Source organism: Trachinotus anak, unplaced genomic scaffold (assembly GCF_046630095.1).
Source record: "Trachinotus anak isolate AG129_WGS33_773 ecotype Australia unplaced genomic scaffold, CSIRO_AGI_Tana_v1 ptg000015l, whole genome shotgun sequence".
In the NCBI taxonomy this organism is placed as follows: domain Eukaryota; kingdom Metazoa; phylum Chordata; class Actinopteri; order Carangiformes; family Carangidae; genus Trachinotus; species Trachinotus anak.
This window is the reverse complement of record NW_027273866.1, coordinates 17,445,159-17,463,534: the sequence shown is the minus strand read 5'-3', so window position 1 is coordinate 17,463,534 and position 18,376 is coordinate 17,445,159. Positions and strand designations below refer to the sequence as shown.

The following is an 18,376-nucleotide window of genomic DNA, read 5'->3' as shown; positions in this document are numbered from 1 at the left end:
TCCAACACCAGAGGATTCTCTGACCAGTGTCCCAACCCATGCATGTATGTATATACATATATATATACATATACATACATATATATATATATACATATATATATTGCCTAACTATGACACAAGGTGTGGCTGTTGCGCAGTCTATGTAATAAGAGTCTAGCAAGATGTCCCTCCAGGACACCGTAGTGTCACGGTCAAGTCCGTGTGGGCGCCATGCTTGTAGTTTACTTTCCTTGCCCCGCAAGATTCTGGAGCCAGCAGCCTCGGTGCTGGTGAGGACACAGACTGGAATAAAGGCTCAGCTCCGGCCTCACAACCCCGAGCCCGGTGCCTTTCTCTCCGCACGACACTCCTCCACAAACATCACACCAACACACAACTCAGGCCTGGGGAGGTGTGGAGGGACGGGTTACACATGTATGTACATGTGTGTGTCATAATAAGTCATCAACATGCTATAGTACAGCATGTACACGTGGCTGTATGTACCTGTGTTTTTTCTGTTTTGTAACTTTCATGTTGTAAAAAACAGAAATTGAACTTCAACAGTTTTATTAGAAACATGAAAATAAAGACAGAACTTGAGGAAAAACACAATTTGTGTTTTTTTTTTTTTTTTTGTGGAGGATTTTTAGTGTTCGCCAGCGTTAAAGAGAAACTCAACAAACACCAACAGATCAGAGACTGTGTAGATCTGACATCCTCACCGCTCCTGTCGGAAAAACCTCCAGTCTTTCTATAAACCTCCACATAATTTGGATCAAGCAGCTGCTGCATGCAGAGCAAAAGACGTTGAATGAAATGACACAGCATTCCCAGGTTCTCATCAGACTCTTGTTGTCATGACGTAGTTTGTTGATGGTCTGACTGCTGTTGTTCAGCAGGGACAATCTGATCTCACAGTTGTGACAGAAACATCAGCTGTTACAAACACTAACCTGTGTGAAGCCTGACACCTGCTGGTGACAAACAGGAACACACTGATCAAGTTTTACATCCTGATTGATTCTTGCAATGAGACTAAGTGAGTGGGAGAGTAAATGTAGATAATTGTAAAATGACAGTAAATGTTCACCTGCTGTGAAAACAGGCTTCAACATGTAAACCTGCTGATCAGCTGCTCTGTTCTCAGGTTGGATTCTGTTTCATCACATCACATCAGTTCAAACTAACTTTTCCTCTTCACGCTGTTTTAGCTGAAAATGTCCACAAACATAAAAACAAGTCAAACAGTGGAAGTGATGATGCAGCAGTCTTCACTCAGGGCTCAGAGCTATGCCACTATTGGCTGTCGTTGCTCTGAACCTGCTGTTGATTGGCTGGCAGGCTGGCCGCTGACAGGTAACAGCAATGTGGAGAACTTAGGCAGCAAATGCAAAACAAAACAGTAAACATAAAACAGGCAGGTGAGGTGGAGACAGGTGAGATCAGGCAGCACTGGAGACAGCAAGTTTCTTCAGGTGATCCATGAACACCTGCAGACTGACGTCATCCGTCAGGATGGGAGCTCCAGACTCCTGCACAGACAACGAGGTGTTAAACACTGGTTTCATATCAACACAACATCATGTTGCAGGGAGAGGGTCTCACCTGTCCCCAGGTGTACATGTTGTTGTGGGTCTGGGAGGGGTTCACTTTGGAGAGCAGGAAACGAGCCTGGATGACATCATCAGTTGACATGTAAGTGAATATGAACAGTTCACATGTTTGAGACGTGTTTACATGACGACACATGTGCTTCACACAGAGATGGTGTGAGTGTGTGATCTTCATATGTCTGTGTATGTGCAGGTATGTATGCACCTGTGTTGTATAAATATATGTGATTATATACACTCACCAGCCACTTCATTAGGTACACTTTCTAGTACCGGGTTGGACCCCTTTTACTTTCAGAAGTGTCTTAATTCTTTGTGGCATAGATTCCACAAGGAGCTGGAAACATTCCTCAGAAATTTTGGTCCATATTGACATGACAGCATCACACAGTTGCTGCAGATTTGTCAGCTGCACATCCATGATGCAAATCTCCTGTTCCACCACATCCCAAAGCTGCTCTGTTGGACTGAGATCTGGTGACTGTGGAGGCCATCTGAGGACAGTGAACTCATTGTCAGGTTCAAGAAACCAGTTTGAGATGATTTGAGCTTTGTGACATGGTGCGTTATCCTGCTGGAAGCAGCATCAGAAGATGGTTCACTGTGGTCATGAAGGGATGGACATGGTCAGCAAGTGTGCCAAGAAAATACCCCCCCACATCATTACACCACCACCACCAGCCTGAACCAGGTGTGGTCTTCTGCTGCTGGAGCCCATTTGCTTCAAGGATTGACCTGTTGTGCGTTCAGAGATGCTCTTCTGCAAACCTTGGTTGTAACAAGTGGTTATGTGAGTGACTGATGTCTTCCTATCAGCTTGAAGCAGTCTGGCCATTCTCCTTTGACCTCTGACATCAACAAGGTATTTTCTCCCAGAGAACTGCAGCTCACTGGATATTTTTTTTCTTTTTCGGACCATTCTCTGTAAACCCTAGAGATGGCTGAGCGGGAAAATCCCAGTAGTTCAGCAGTTTCTGAAATACTCAGAGCAGCCTGTCTGGCACCAACAACCATGCCACGTTCAAAGTCACTTAAATCACCTTTCTTCACCGTTCTGATGCTCAGTTTGAACTTCAGCAGGTCGTCTGGACCATGTCTACAGGCCTAAATGCACTGAGTTGCTGCCATGTGATTGGTTGATTAGATATTTGCGTTAACAAGCAGTTGAAAGGGTGTACCTAATAAAGTGGCCAGTGAGTGTCTGTATTTCCAGCATGTACATACATGTAGGTAGTTGCATGTATGTATGTATGTATATGTGTATATGTGTATATGTGTATATATATAAATATATACACACACACTACATTGCCAAAAGTATTCGCTCACCTGCCTTGACTCGCATATGAACTTAAGTGACATCCCATTCTTAATCCATAGGGTTTAATATGACGTCGGTCCTAACCCGAACCCTTTGCAGCTATAACAGCTTCAACTCCTCTGGGAAGGCTGTCCACAAGGTTCAGGAGTGTGTTTATGGGAATTTGTGACTATTCTTCCAGAAGCGCATTTGTGAGGTCACACACTGATGTTGGATGAGAAGGCCTGGCTCTCAGTCTCCGCTCTAATTCATCCCAAAGGTGTTCTATCGGGTTGAGGTCAGGACTCTGTGCAGGCCAGTCAAGTTCATTCACACCAAACTCTCTCATCCATGTCTTTATGGACCTTGCTTTGTGCACTGGTGCACAGTCATGTTGGAAGAGGAAGGGGCCATCTCCAAACTGTTCCCACAAAGTTGGGAGCATGGATTTGTCCAAAATCTCTTGGTTTGCTGAAGCATTCAGAGTTCCTTTCACTGGAGGTAAGGGGCCAAGGCCAGCTCCTGAAAAACAACCCCACACCATAATCCCCCCTCCACCAAATGTTACACTTTGCACAATGCAGTCAGACAAGTACCGTTCTCCTGGCAACCGCCAAACCCAGACTCGTCCATCAGATTGCCAGATGGAGAGGCGCGATTCGTCACTTCAGAGAATGTGTCTCCACTGCTCTAGAGTCCAGTGGTGGTGTGCTTTACACCTCTGCATCCGACGCTTTGCATTGCACTTGGTGATGTATGACTTGGATGCAGCTGCTCGGCCATGGAAACCCATTCCATGAAGCTCTCTACGCACTGTTCTTGAGCTAATCTGAAGGCCACATGAAGTTTGGAGGTCTGCAGCGATTGACTCTGCAGAAAGTTGCCGACCTCTGCACACTATGCGCCTCAGCATCCGCTGACCCCGCTCTCAGTTTACGTGGCCTACCGCTTCGTGGCTGAGTTGCTGTCGTTCCCGATTGCTTCCACTTTGTTTTAATACCACTGACAGTTGACTCTGGAATATTTAGGAGCGAGGAAATTTCACGACTGGACTTGTTGCACAGGTGGCATCATATCACAGTACCACGCTGGAATTCACTGAGCTCCTGAGAGCGACCCATTGTTTCACAAGTGTTTGTAGAAACAGTCTGCATGCCTAGGTGCTTGATTTTATACACCTGTGGCCATGGAGGGGATTGGAACACCTGATTTCAAGTATTTGGTTGGGTGAGTGTTTTGACAATGTAGTGTTTATACAGATATATATAAATATATGTATTTATCTGTGTGTGTGTGTGTGTGTAAATATGTATGTATGTGTATGTGTGTGTGTGTGTGTGTATATATATATATAGAGTAAATATGTTTGTATGTGCATATGTAGGTATGTATTCATTCAGTCTATACATAAGTATGTACGTAAGCAGCTTCATATGTATAATTTACAGTGTATGTGGAAATGGACAGTGTGTCCATTTCCACATACACTGTTTATATAAATATGTATATAGTTTATATAAATATGTATATATGTGTGTTTAACTGTGTGTAAAAATTATAATTATTATTCTGCTGAGGTTTAGTCATGTGTTGATGTAAAGTACACACACTTCTGTGCAGTACACATGCTGATGTGTTGCTGATTTATTTATTCATGTATTAGTAAGGTATGGTGTCCATACATATATAATAATAAACTGTGATAATAATGATAATGCGATGTGTGTGAATATCCAGGTGTGTTAGCGCCCTCACCTGGCTGCCTCCATGCTCCGTGTCGATGTATCTCGGCATGGGGAAGCGAGTGTGCAGCAGCTCCTGTGCGTCGTCCACTGGAGCCTGAAGCAGGTGTTTGAAGTTTTCGTACTCAGGCATGTCCTGATAACCGGCCTTCCTCCACTGAGCCACGGTCTGCCGGCGACAGACCAGGGGTTAACCACACGTTACACATACTTCCTGTTTGTCAGCAGTGACACCTTCACTTCTCCTTCCATTAGAACTTTATTTTGATGGTTTGTTAATCGATCAGTGATGTAGTTTCCTTTGGGGCGGGGCCTAAACAGAGACCTGTAAAATGCACTTTAAAAGTGTTTACTGATGTCATTCAGCAGATGTCATTCAGCAGATTTATTAAAGTGTAGTGTTCATATGTTTGTGTAGAGCCTCGGACTCTCTGACAGGATCCTTTAAAGCCACGTCAGAAACAGGATGTGGTCTCCATGGAAACAAAGCTAATAATTCCGAGTGTGTCGATGTTCCATTGTGTATCAGTGTGTGTGTCTGTACCTCTCCGTGGTAAATGAGGATCTGGAAGAATGTGTCCATCAGGAGAATTCGGTCTGGAAGGATGCTGCTGCTGTCCAACAAGACCGGCTGAAACACACAGTCACTCTGACCAATCACTCCGATCAATCACTCTAATCGATCACTCAAATTAATTCACAGCACCACACATTGGTCAATAACTCAGACTGTCTGTTTCTCAACGTTAAAGCTTTGTTGTCTGAAAATCGGATTCTCAGCGTCTGACTGTGTCCCTGCAGCCAATCAGCTGCTCAACCTCATTACACCCTCAGGTGGATGAGTGTGTGTGCACAAGTGTGTGTGGATACCTCAGGTAGTGTTGACAGTGTGTGTGTGTGTGTGTGTGTGTGTGTGTTACATTAATTAATGAACATAATTAATGTTTAATTATTACAGATGAAAGAAAAAAGCAAACAAACAGACTGATGGTACCTGACAGTCTGTCGTCCAACGGTTTCTGAAAGCTAAGACCTTGCGCTTTAGGCATATAGGTGTCATTATGGTAATTTCACCAGGCGGACATTCTGAGGCTCCGGTGTTAAAGGATTAAGATGAAAACATATTAAAAAAAATGTTTTCACCTTATCCCTACGTCTGCTTGGTCAGTGTTAATAACAGAGGATGAAGGTGATACTGCACAGGTGAGCAGGTGTTTGTCCTCATCTTCATCACAAAAAACTTTTATTGATTCAAGAGTGTGTGTGTGTACAGGTGTGTGTGGATACCTCAGGTGGGCCACTGAATGAATAGGCGTACAGCACAGGTTGGATCATGATGAGAGCCTGAGTCAGGTCCTGTCTGTTGAACTGATGTCTGTAGTATGAACTCTCATCTGGACTGTTGTTGAACACCTGCAGGAATGGAGAGCGCCGCAGGTGGAACATGAACTGAAACACAGATGCACAGGTGAGATACAGGAAGTGAAGCAGGTCACATTTAAACTGTCATGGATAAACTGGAAAATGTGCTGAAAAGTTTCCACCTGCAGGTTAATTACCTCCAACAAGGAGGTCATGTTTTAATAATCTGGTAACAATCTGAAAATAATCGAGAAAATAATCTGGATTTGAGTAATCTGGTCTATGCTCTCTGTGCCCTTCTAATTTACAATCTTTTTTCAGGTACTGCAGAGCGTTGTGGGATGTGGATCACCTGGGGGTACAGGGAGAAGGTCTCGGAGAACCTGAAGGAGTTTGGATCGTCTTTGTGATAATCTCCAAACTTCTGACACTGAAGAGAAACAAAGGTTAATACACATCAGTCTGAGAACCTGAGGGTCCATATTTGTGTCCTGACCCTGGTCTTCGTACCAGTCTGATGAGCTGTCTGTCCAACCATCTGAGGACGTCCGGCCCCTCCTCTGTCTCTGCACGGTACACCGCCAGCCTCGCCATCAGGATGGCTGCCGCCTCCTGGTCAAATGACGCTGCGATGCTCTGAATCTGTGTCTGAGCATCTGCCCAGCTGAGAGGAGGAGAAGCTCTATCAGCCAATCAGAGAAGGACTCACAGTCACAGGAACCTTAACTCATCTCCACGGAGACGTTCAGTCCTGTATCAAGGCACCATCCAGCTCACAGACTTTACATGATGTCAGTGAACACATCAGAGCGTAGCAAGGCTTCAGTCTGCAGGTGTGTGTGTGTGTGTGTGTGTTTGCGTGTGAGTGTGTGTGTCATAAACAGTAAGTGTGAGTGTTGTCTTACTTCCTGGCGGTGGTGGTGACTCTGATCCGTCTCTGTCCTGATGAGTGCTGGTACTGAGTCACGAACTGGATCGCTCCACGGCCGCCCTGAGGGATCGGAGCGTTGTGCTGCAAAACAAACAAGAGAAGAAGAAGAGACCAGGTTAACAAGTGGAGCTGCTGATCAATAATCAATAACCTGATCCAGACAGTCAACTGGTCTCTGAGTTTTACCTGCTGGTGTAACTGACTGAAGGATGTTAGAATCCCACCAAACAGAACTGTCACTGTACCTGTGCGTGTACCTGGCTATGTCTGTGTGTATCTGTCTATGCCTGCGTGTACCTGTGTATACCTGCGTGTACATGTGTATATCTGCGTGTACAAGTGTATACCTGCATGTACAAGTGTATACCTGCGTGTACAAGTGTATACCTGCATGTACCTGTGTATATCTACGTGTACCTGTCTATACCTGTGTGTACCTGTCTTTGTCTGCATGTACCTGCGTATATCTGCGTGTACCTGTGTATACCTGTGTATATCTGTCTAGATCTGTGTGTACCGGTCTATACCTGTGTGTACATGTCTATACCTGCACTACTCCAGCAGCTTGAAATCTGAATCCAAGTCATGGAAGTGAAATATAACATTAGACAAACTGTGAGTCACAATCCTGCTCTCTGATTGGCTGTTTCACGCCTGAACCCTCAGCGGTCTGAGGCTCAACAGCAGCAGGTTTATGATGATGATGATTACACACCTGTACACCTGTTATTACCTGAGTCACACACACACACACACACGCACACACACACAGAGTTATCTGCTGACTGTAGAGTCAACACTACCTGAACATCCAATATCCTGTGTGTGTGTGTGTTTCCTCTCACCATCATCTCAGCAGGTGACTGACAGGTGCACCACGGCAACACTGCCTCTGGAGACACACACACACACACACACACACACACACACACACACACACACACACACACACACACACACACAGCAGGACACACCTTGTTCAGTCCTTCCTCAGACTCAGAGCTGATCAGACTCTGAGGGTCTCAGATCAGATTTAAATGACCAAACAGGTCATCAATTAATATGAGCAACATCAGCTGATCACCTGGTTTCACCTTTGACCTTTGTTTGGCTCCAGAGGATGAGAGTTTTCTCCGAGAACTGGACTGGACAGGTCCAGGTAGAGCTGAGAGCATTAGACAATTAACTGGAGACTCTTTGGATTAATCAGTGAGTAGTTTCAGTTGATCTGAACTCTGCTCGCTGTGACCACTCTGTGAACTACCAGACCCTGATAGTTCCTGGGTCACTGCCCCTCAGCAGGGGGACTTTTTGAGTCCAGGAACTGAATCAGACCCTGGTCGACAGCAGATGGATTCTCTCAGCAGCCGCTCTGTCTTTCCTGGATCTCTGATGATATTTTAACATCAGGTTCAGTCACTGTGACTCATCAAACTCAAAGCTGATCACAACTCTGTGGTGACTGAGGTCCAACCAACCAGCTCTGTAGGATTTACTGTCTGTTTAGATCAGCAATCTGGACCTGGATCTGTGATCTGGACTTCAGACTGACAGAACATGGAGCATGTATCTGAAGAACGTAGGGATTTACAGTCTGTTTATATCAAGTCTGGACCTCAGAGGACCACAGAGGTTTGGTTCTGTTAGCTTTGGGTTCTAGAGGAACAGTTTGGATTTAAACCTGGAGGAAGCAGAAGTGGAGCTGTCACATCGTGACTTCAACCATGTAGGTGGAATTTATTCTTTATGTTTCATGGACAGTATGTGTTGAAAAGCAAATCTATGGTTTTATATGTTTTACGAGCTGCAACAGAACAACATCAGAAACTTAGTGGGTTCTACCTCTTCACTGGTCACTCACCAGTCTGCCCAGTCCTCACCTGGTCCTCATCATTTCTCTTAATCCTCATCTGCTCCCATCACTTTTTTATCTGTGTATGAATGAATATTTTTACTTTGGATAATTATTTATTACTCCCTTTGTGACATCACAGTTTGTTTAAAACTGTTTCAGAGAACCTTGTCACTGAACTTTATTTATAAATGTAATGTTACATCAGTGACGAGCTGAAGGTTGATGATCTCCTGCAACATCCAAATTATGTTTCTGGAGCCTTCAACCACATCTCCTGGCATTCCTCATTTGATTGAGTTGATCGGTTGTCATGGAGATAGTTTGGTTGTTGTCATGGGAGCTAGATGTAGAACTTTGATCATGTGGTCACAAACGCTGACTAAGTTGTTGTAGAGACATGTTGAACTGCTGCTCAACATTTCTGTGTTCCTGCTGGTTCCAGACAGGTCTAAGAGTCCTACCTGTCTGGACTGGTCTGTGATGTAATCAGTGACATACTTCATGTCCTGTGAAGATGGCGGACGCTCTGAGGACATTGTATGCTGCTCTGATGGTTCTGTCCAGCATGGCCTCCATCTGTGGGAACCTCCTCCTCCTGCTGGTGCTGCTCCTCAACAAGGAGCTTCGGTCAGACACACTGGGTCTCATTCTGAGCTTCAGCCTCAGTGACCTGGCCCTTGGACTGTCCACCATCCCCTTCGGAGCCCATAACAGCTTGTCCCAGCCCTCTGGATACCCCAGCAAAGGTGCCTTCTGTCAGGGCAGCGGCTTCATCTTCCTCCTCCTGCAGACTTCCTCCATCCACTCACTCACCTGGGTGACTGTAGATAAGTTCACAGAGATCTGCTTTGCCCTCAGCTACCGCAGCATTTGGACGGCCGGGCGGAGCCGGGCAGTGCTGGTCCTGGTCTGGTTGTTCGGTCTGGCGAATGCCACCCTGCCCCTGCTGGGCTTTGGCAGCTACGTATACAGCGAGTCACGGTTCCTCTGCTGCCCAAGCTTCACACCTGAAAACAGGTATTTTGTGATGATGTGGATGTTGTTGGGCATCGTGGCGCCCATCCTCACCATGTGCTCTCTGTACGGATACATCGTCTACGTGGCCAGAAAACAGGCCCGCAGGGGAACGTTCATGTGCAACGAGCTGCACTGCTTCTATGTTCCTGCAAACAATTACCTGAGGAGCTCCATTGTGATGGTCACAATCTCAGGTGAGTTCATGCACTGTTCTGATTGGTCCCTGACACGACCTACCTGCCCCATCAAATTCATCTTGTTTGTCCAAACTTTGTTCAAATTCACTTAAAGTTATTTCAAATTCTGGAGACTCCACCTCCCAAACCAAAACCACCATTGGTGAACCAGAACCATTGGTGTGAAATTCTGTCATAGTTGCTGTGAAGTCTTAAGTAAAAGTTAAAAAGTGTTTCGTGAGGTCACACTGACTTTGACCTTTTACCAGCAAAATCTAATCAGTTTGTCCTTTAGTCCAAACAAAACGTTTGTGCCAAATTTCAAGAAGTTCCCTCAAGGTGTCACTAAGTTCTTGTGTTCATGAGAATGGGACAGACAGATGACCTGAAAACTGTCAGTTTCCTCTGCAGCTGAAAGTTGTTTCTTGTCAGTAGCAGGTGGTGGGGACTGTCTCTTTATAGAAGCTTCAGCAATCGTTGTCTTTATAAGACAACAGATTATAATTTCTTTCTAAGTCATCAGGACAGACTGATGGCTGCAGTGAGTCTCAATCAGGAAGTGATGCAACAGGCTGAGGCTCATCACAGTAGAAGAAGAGACATCATGTCACACTCACTCTCTCTGTTCACATCCTGATTATTATCAGCTGCTCCCACTTTGCTGCTTTCATGTTAAGCTACTACATGCTTCACGTTAAAAGTCTACCAGTGGCTAAATGTGGCAGGATCCCATCCTGTCCTCAAACTCTTTTAATGTGAAACATCTGAGCAGGAAGTGTTTCAGTAACTTGACAGTGATTAGAGGAATGGCAGAGCAGACGTGAGGTGTTCAGGTGATAAACCTGACTGATGAATGGATGTTGACAGAACATGGAGACAGGTCATAAAACTCAACACAAACAGCAGAATCATATGTGCGTGTTACCATGACAACAAGAGCAGAGACGCTATGTTGAATGTGTGAGATAAAACCTGAGCAGGGAGCTGAGAGTCACTGAGGATCAGCCTCCATGTTTATATTAATGACTCCCATTACAGTGATGTTATAACCACAGCTGCTGCTCACGTTTCCTCCTTCATGCTCCCTGTCCAGGAGTCTGAGGAGAGAGGGGGCGGGTGCTGCACAGACTGGGAAGCCCCCTGAGGCTTAACACTACAATACCCATGAGCATCAGCTGCTGTTCTTATAAAGAACAACACCAGGTCAAAACCCAGTATCTGCTGGAGCGTGTTTGGTCTGAGGATGTAGTTAAACCTGTTGAGAAATCTGTAAAAAACTTCCATCAGTGGAAAGCAGTTGAAGCTGCTGGAGAGGTAGCTACATGTTGCTGGATGATGTGATATGCTAATTAGCATATTTATGATGTCAAAGTGTTGTGTATGTATGAGATGATGATCATGCATGTGAATTCAGCTGTAACCAGCTGACACCAGACCTCTACAACTAGTCCTCAGACCTCTACAACTAGTCTTCAGATTTATCTACAATTAATCCTCTGATCTCTTCAACTAGTCCTCAGACCTCTACAGCTAGTCCTCAGACCTCTACAACTAGTCTTCAGATTTCTCTACAACTAGTCCTCTGACCTCTACAACTAGTCTGCTGGAGGCCTGTTTGGTCCTGATCTGGTCAGCTGGCGCTTTGTCCTGTTTTGCTCCCAGGGTGTCTGCTGGTCTGCTGGCTGCCCTACATCTCAGTGTGTTTGTACGAGACGTTCAGTGGTCATCAGAGTCCTGCCGTGACCTCTGCCCTTTCTGCCTGGCTGGTTCTGACCAGCGCTGCACTCAACCCCTGGATCACCTGCATGACGCAGACGTAAGTAAGACTCAGCAGGGGTAAAGATGTAATGTCACCTGGCTACTTCCTGTCTTCAGTCCAATCAGCATAAACATCCCGAAGATGGTTTAAATTCAGGCAGAACTGTGGGTTAAAAACAACTGATGTAAATATATAATAACGCTGTTTCCCTTCAGCTGGATCAGACACTGTTTATCTCTGATGTCTGCACTTTCTCAGCACCATGACCCAAACTCTCCAAACACGTCCTCAGTTTCAGACTCAGATATCAGATCCCCGTGATTCAAACCCCATAGCATCTCTGTGGCTGAGTGACCTGATGTAATGAAGCTCTTCTCTGACATATTTGACTTCACCTCATATTCAGAGGGGTGGGGCAGGTGGGGCAGGGTGTTGGCTGTATATCATAAACAGGTCTGAATACTTGCTCACTGTTTCCTGATTGTTTCATTTCAAAAAATATCATAAAAAGATTGTGATGCAAGCTCCTCCTCCAGTGGCTCCAGTACAGTCGTGGAGGGTTAGATTTTCTGTGGCGTAATGAACCGTTGTGATGCTGCATTGATCATGTCATGTTGTATGATGACCTCTGTCTGTCTCCAGTCGGTACAGGGCGGCAGTACGGCGGAGTGTTGGCATGTTTATGCAGAGGTGCCCGTGTTCTGGGACACCTTTGGAGTCAAGTCCACAGAGCTCCGCCCTCCACCTGTGCACGACCAACCGCATCAGCACAACAACGTCAACACTTCCACCATAGTCATCAAAAACGCCAACACCACCATGACCTACACAGCCTCGTCATCATCAGTCCAAAGAAAGGAATACCTGGGCTATCTGCAGGGACCACCAGGCTGACCTGTGACCATCAGATTGCATTCTAGGAAACGTAGTTCATAGGATTTGAGGACATTTCTCACCAGCACATTCAGAACTTTGAGTCCAGTTGACAGTTGATCACCTGCTGCTTTTTGGATGCTCACACTAGAGAGGGATGATCGACGACTCATCTACCGACTGTTTACCGACTGTTAACCGACCATTTACCGACAAGATTATGTTCTATTTAGAATGCAATCCAGTGTCCAAACAGAGAGCTAGACACACCCACACACACAGAAACGAAGACACACATACACACACAGAGACTGGCTTTCAACCTCAAACTAAACAACCAGACCAGGTCTACCTCAGTACTCAACAGACAGAACATATGGACTGTGAGGGGTCAGTCTGTGTCAGTCTCTTACCTTCACACCTGTGGTGGAGAACACCTGCTCGGATGGCTCTGATGTCTCAGGATATTTTAACAGTGTCATAGATCTTTTATTATTTCTCTTTTATCATTTTTCATTAATCAGCCAAAATCCTTGTCAGTCATCAGTTAGGGCCCTGCCCTCAGTGTCAGGACACTTCCTTTTAAAACACTGAAATAACTTTATGAATTGGGACCATAAAGTGTCTGTAGATAGAGCGTCTGTAGATAAAGTGTCTAAAGTGACGGTTCATGTATTTAGTCAAAATGTGGATTTAATGTGAAGTTACTGTTTAATCTGACTGAAACATGAGATCAGTCTGTAAACAGTGAGGAGTCACTGTCAAGGCTACATGTTCAACTGAAGTTTGATATAATAATAATAATAATAATAAATAATAAAGGGTCCAGATCCCTGAACAAGTTTCATTTAGCGCCAGTGACTACGACACAAAGTCTGACAGCTGAGTTAGCATTGCGCGGCTAACTCTGAGAACCAGTGACCTGCTCAGCCTGCAGCACAGTGAGAGGACTCGCTAATGTTGACTGGGCGTAACATAGACTAGCATGGCTAGGCACAGAAATTTTTACCTTTTGTCAGTGCATATGTATTGATTTGTTTAGTGTGAGCTTTATTATGTCTGTGTATTTCTAGATTATTGGAAAACCACACTGCTACACTGATGTTAGCATGCTCCTCACACACAGGAGCAGGAACATCCAGTGACTACGACGTCTCACAGGAAGCTAACTGTCCTCTGTTAACCTGGAAATGTTTCTCCCACACACAACGTGTCCCATTCTGTGTGTTTTGTTGACCTTAACCATCATGAGTCACTGAGTAGCATCAGACTGGTCTCAGACCAGCTGCTTAGACTGTCTAAAGGTCAGAGGTCAGGTGTTTGTACCTGGTTGACGACCTCAAAGTAAAGCGCTAGTGTGGTGCTGGGATCCAAACCACAGATCTTCCACTGACACGTGCCTCCGGTGCCGATCTCCTGTAACACATGTTGTAACACACCTGTAAATCTGTCCTGGAGATGAAACTGGACCAAAGGGTCAAAGGTCAGCTGTGTGTTGGTGGTTACATACGTTTTCAGAGACACAGGGTCCTTTAGCGTTCAGAGACACACAGGGTCCGATCGCTCCAGACACTTTGATTTCCCTTGACGTCTGAAACAGAGAACGCAGCAGTTTATTCACCTGTGGCACAAGTGACCTGGGGACGAGGCCTCTATGTTCTCAGTGTTTGTACCTTGACCTCCAGCGTGGCGGCAAAGGCCATCTTAAAAGACCCCTGGACGTCTTTGGTGAAAACTCTCTGGAAGGTTTGTTTAAACAGAGACGTGTTGAAGGAGTCGGCCATCACCATGTAGCCTCTACAGAGACACAACAAACACACACACATTAGCATCAGACAACCAAACACAGGTCATGTTCTCATCACAAAAAATACTGATCTGGAACCTGTCTGAGCTTATTAATAAGTGTGTGCGTGTGTGTTTGCGTGTGTGTACCCGGTGTAGTTGGCACAGCACTTCATCTCCAGCAGACCAGTCTGATCCAGAGCACAGGCGTAGATGTCGATGATGTGACCGTTAGTGGACGCTCTGTTAGCCAGAGACTCGTAGTGCTACACACACACGCGCCCGCGCGCACGCACGCACGCACGCACGCACACACACCAGGATTAAAAAGACAAAAACCAAATGAAAAGAAATAAACAACAATGAAAGAATAAAACAAGGACAACGATAAACAGGTGATTTTAACATTAATAAAAACACTAATAAAACATGAATAAACAACAATAAAAACATTAATAAAAAGCCTCAGACAGGTCCAAACACATTAATATTTACACTCAATAGTCAGTATGCAGCTCTCACTCACCTTGGTGGCTTTCTTCATGAACTTGGCGTTGTCCTTCTCGATGTCGTGCCAGGACCTGATGGGGGTCTTCAGTTCGTCTCCCACCACCATGCCGGGACCCTGTGTTGCTGGGCCGCCAATGAACGTCATGATCCGAGCGCCGGTGTTCAGGAAGGTGCACTGTGGGTAAAAAACAAAAAAAAAAAAAAAAAAAAGCTGATGAGATTGTGTAATGACACACATGACCCTGAAACCCATCACCACCCGGAACCCCACCCCCTCACCTCCAGCAGGCCAACAGCGATGGACATGGCGACGCCCAGAGAGCGAAGAGGTCTCTTCCCCTGAGTGACGGGCCAGGGGTCCCTCTGCAGCTCCCCCAACAGGTCGGTCAGGTTCATGTCGATCTTCTGCACCGGCTGCAGGAACCTGGAGTCAGAGCAGAACATACAGAACTTAAGTCCCCAGTCCAGGTTCTGGACCTCAAGAACCTCCAGCCCTGAAACTTGCTGTTCTCCCTGATGGTTCACACCCAACCCCCAAGACCTGTATTCATTATCTGCTGGTTTCAGTCTGCTGTGAAGTGTGTGTGCGTGTACCTGTTAGACAGAGGCTGTTGGGCTGTTTGAGGTCCTCGTCCCTGGGTGGAGGAAGGTTTGGTCAGACCGAGCATCTCCTGCAAGTCACCGAAGATTGACAACTGGTTAGCACCATTAACCACCTGCAGTATTAGTTACAGTGTTATTTAGCAGTGTTAACCACCTGCAGTATTAGTTACAGCGTTAGTTAGCAGCGTTAACCACCTGCAACATTAGTTACAGCGTTAGTTAGCAGCATTAACCACCTGCAGTATTAGTTACAGTTTTAGTTAGTGGTGTTAACTGAACCTGTTAATTTCTGAAACACTGTGACATCACAACAACCTCACTCAGTGATTGGTCAGTGGTGTGCAGGTGAAACACACATCATACAAACTAGTTCTGGTCCTGACTGAGTTAGTTGGTCCTGTTTTCTACCTGCAACTGCTTGGCGTTCAGGTCCTTGGTCCCCCTGAAGACGTAGCTCTTGGAGATCCCCTCGCAGCCGAGCTCGTGGACCTGGACCATGCGTCCGAAGGTGATGAGTCCGACCAGTGCGGTGGGAGGCAGCAGAGACAGGGACATCTGCAGAGACTCCTTCAGAGCCTGCAGGTCCTCGTCCTCCATACAGGTGTCCACCACATACAGGAAGACCAGTGGCATCTGAGGACCCCGCTGAGGACAGAGACCAGACTGAGTTACACGTCTGATGATATGTGTCTCTGGTTTCTGCCTGCACCTGTCTGTGAGTCTTACCTGGACCACATACTCGATGGTGGAGAACTGAGGCAGCAGCTCGGCAGGCTGGTTCACCTCAGAGATCCCAGCATAGGACGGAGGAAACTGAAACACAACAAACACACAACACAACAAACCATCAAAGCAACAAGATTAAGAAAAACGTCACAATACAGCAACCAGGACGTGACTCTTCTCACAACAGGTCATTGTCAAACGCTGGAGCAGAACCAGACTCAGGTGTCTGAAATGGAAACCAGTACCTGGTTCCTCTGGTAGCAGAAGTTACAGGCCCACAGCTTGGCTCTGTAGTCCACCTGGCTGAAACACACAAAGACAGGTGGGTGTCAGACAGGTGACAGACAGGTGTCAGAACAGTCTGTGATTTGTGGTGACCTCTGACCTCTGTTGATGATGTCACACATGCATGCAGTGATGCGTACCAGAGGGGGTTGAGCACGGCTCGGCAGGTGGCACGGCTGCAGAGTACTGGTTCGTACTGGATCGGGGGCAGGTCTGGTCTCTCCTTCACCAGAGTGAACAGTGCTGCCACCGGCACCACCATCCGGGTCGCCTCCAACCGGCTGGAGGGCCACACATTCCAGCTGAAGCGCACGCCGTCGCGCTCCTCATTCTGAGCAATGTACTCTGGGAAGGTCGCCATGGCAACACAGGGACTCGGGGGGGTTGGACACACTGTCAGGTAAAGGCTGGGGTGACAAAGGCCAAAACAAAAATAATGTGTTTATGACAGAATTTTTCCATGACACGCTGCTGCAGATGACACTGATGTCATATTTCTAATATTTGACTGAGAAATATTCTGTCACAGAGTCTTGCCCACACACATCCAGCTACAAAAGAAAACGTTTCCAACGTCTTCTCCTTTAACAAAAACTGTCACCACTATAATGATCGTAGCTTCTTCTTCTTCTGTTCTGATGAGCTTCAGTAAATTCAACAGGAAACACTCAGTCCTCCAGAGGCTGGACACAGCAGAGATAATAAGGGAAGACCCCTCACTCTGCGTATTTGATCCCAGCTCACTGACTGGGTCCATTCTACAACAGATGACATCACACCTGGTTTACCTCCACCTCTGGCACCATAAACACAAAAACACCTGATCTGAAGTTAACATGATGATTGATCTCATGTAACACGATCAGAAAATCAGACTGAACCGTTCACTCATTCACAACATGTTACCGGCAAAGTTCAGATACCACAACCCAGGCGTGACGTCACAGGTAAAAAATAAAATGACGTCACATACGAAACGTTACAACAAAAATCAAACATAAAAACACTGAACAGTGAAATATTTGAACGGCTTCAGTTTGTCTCTGATGTCTGGTCCAGAACAGAATCTGGTCTACGGACCTGAGATCAATGAGCAGGTAATCAATCAGAGCTGACAATCAATGTCATCAGTTCTTTCATCAGCTGATATTTAAAGTGCAGTCTGAATGAACCACAGCTGCTGACGTCACCAGGTACTTTTATGACATTACAGGTACAGGTACCTGTATCAGTGACTCACCTGGACCTGGAGTTTTAATATAAACACAGTTACTGAGAGTTTTCTCCCAGAGTTCAGACTGCAGGCTCAGCTCAGTTAGCCTCACAGCTAACTGCTGCTAAACTACGCAGGTAAACTGCAGCGTCACTAACATCACACAGGTGACAGTTGCAGGACCAACAGACGGAGGAGCTGACAGAGTCCAGGTGAGGCTGGGGGGGTCCGTCGGGCCCAGGTGAGAGTGTCTATATAGGTAGACCAGGGACTTACCTCCTCTCCACTGCCGCCTTGTTCTGTACTGACAACGAAGCAAAACAATATGGCGGCGGCCCGGCGCCACGTCAGGACACAGAGAGTTCAAACATAGAGAGGACTCACTCTGACCGATATTCAGGGACCACACTCCTGACCGAGCGGCAGCAAAAGTTCTGACACAAAGCATCTGATGTTTCAGGTACACCCAGGTGTAACTAAGCTCATTTAGTTAGCATTAAACAACTACAGCTCCCATGAGTCTTTGACACAGACACAACCTCAGGGAGGCGAAGTCTCTGAGTGTCACAGTAAAACGACTCTAATATCACAAGACACAGCGAGTACGGAAGCCGAGAAAAGATCTGAACGTTACGGAAAAG

General features: G+C 46.1%; 2 protein-coding genes across 6 annotated transcripts; one reads left to right on the top strand and one right to left on the bottom strand.

Moving 5' to 3' along the window:
- Positions 1-535: 535 nt before the first annotated feature.
- sec23a (Sec23 homolog A, coat complex II component) lies at positions 536-18,157 on the bottom strand. 5 transcript variants are annotated; one of them, XM_071498598.1, is made up of 20 exons: positions 18,012-18,157; positions 16,663-16,929; positions 16,483-16,540; positions 16,238-16,324; positions 15,920-16,156; positions 15,503-15,579; positions 15,188-15,332; positions 14,925-15,083; positions 14,549-14,664; positions 14,287-14,410; positions 14,124-14,204; positions 13,940-14,029; positions 6,908-7,014; positions 6,513-6,666; positions 6,355-6,432; positions 5,928-6,089; positions 5,185-5,271; positions 4,654-4,809; positions 1,591-1,656; positions 536-1,517 (listed from the first exon to the last, which is right to left on the bottom strand). In XM_071498598.1, the coding sequence occupies exons 2-20, from the start codon at positions 16,881-16,883 to the stop codon at positions 1,428-1,430; spliced, it is 2,295 nt and encodes a 764-aa protein (XP_071354699.1). In that variant the 5' UTR covers positions 16,884-16,929; positions 18,012-18,157; the 3' UTR covers positions 536-1,427. The 5 variants fall into 5 exon arrangements, with proteins under 5 accessions (XP_071354699.1, XP_071354701.1, XP_071354697.1 ...); XM_071498600.1 differs by having other exon boundaries at positions 5,928-6,053; XM_071498596.1 differs by having other exon boundaries at positions 1,289-1,517; positions 5,185-5,289.
- LOC139633160 (histamine H2 receptor) lies at positions 9,069-12,066 on the top strand. The gene is made up of 2 exons (XM_071498657.1): positions 9,069-9,999; positions 11,644-12,066. Exons 1-2 carry the CDS (start codon positions 9,303-9,305, stop codon positions 11,799-11,801), a joined length of 855 nt encoding a protein of 284 aa, XP_071354758.1. The 5' UTR covers positions 9,069-9,302; the 3' UTR covers positions 11,802-12,066.
- Positions 18,158-18,376: the final 219 nt, after the last annotated feature.

Bases quoted from the DNA above. Each gene is read 5' to 3' on its own strand.
- sec23a (XM_071498596.1), bottom strand. From the start codon at position 16,883: ATGGCGACCTTCCCAGAGTACATTGCTCAGAATGAGGAGCGCGACGGC. The intron at 15,333-15,502 runs GTACACGCACAC...CTCTGACTCCAG, and splicing joins CAACAGCCTCTGTCTAACAG to GTTCCTGCAGCCGGTGCAGA. The intron at 14,665-14,924 runs GTGAGTGAGAGC...GTGTGTGTGTAG, and splicing joins TCATGAAGAAAGCCACCAAG to CACTACGAGTCTCTGGCTAA.
- LOC139633160 (XM_071498657.1), top strand. From the start codon at position 9,303: ATGGCGGACGCTCTGAGGACATTGTATGCTGCTCTGATGGTTCTGTCC. The intron at 10,000-11,643 runs GTGAGTTCATGC...TTTTGCTCCCAG, and splicing joins TGTGATGGTCACAATCTCAG to GGTGTCTGCTGGTCTGCTGG.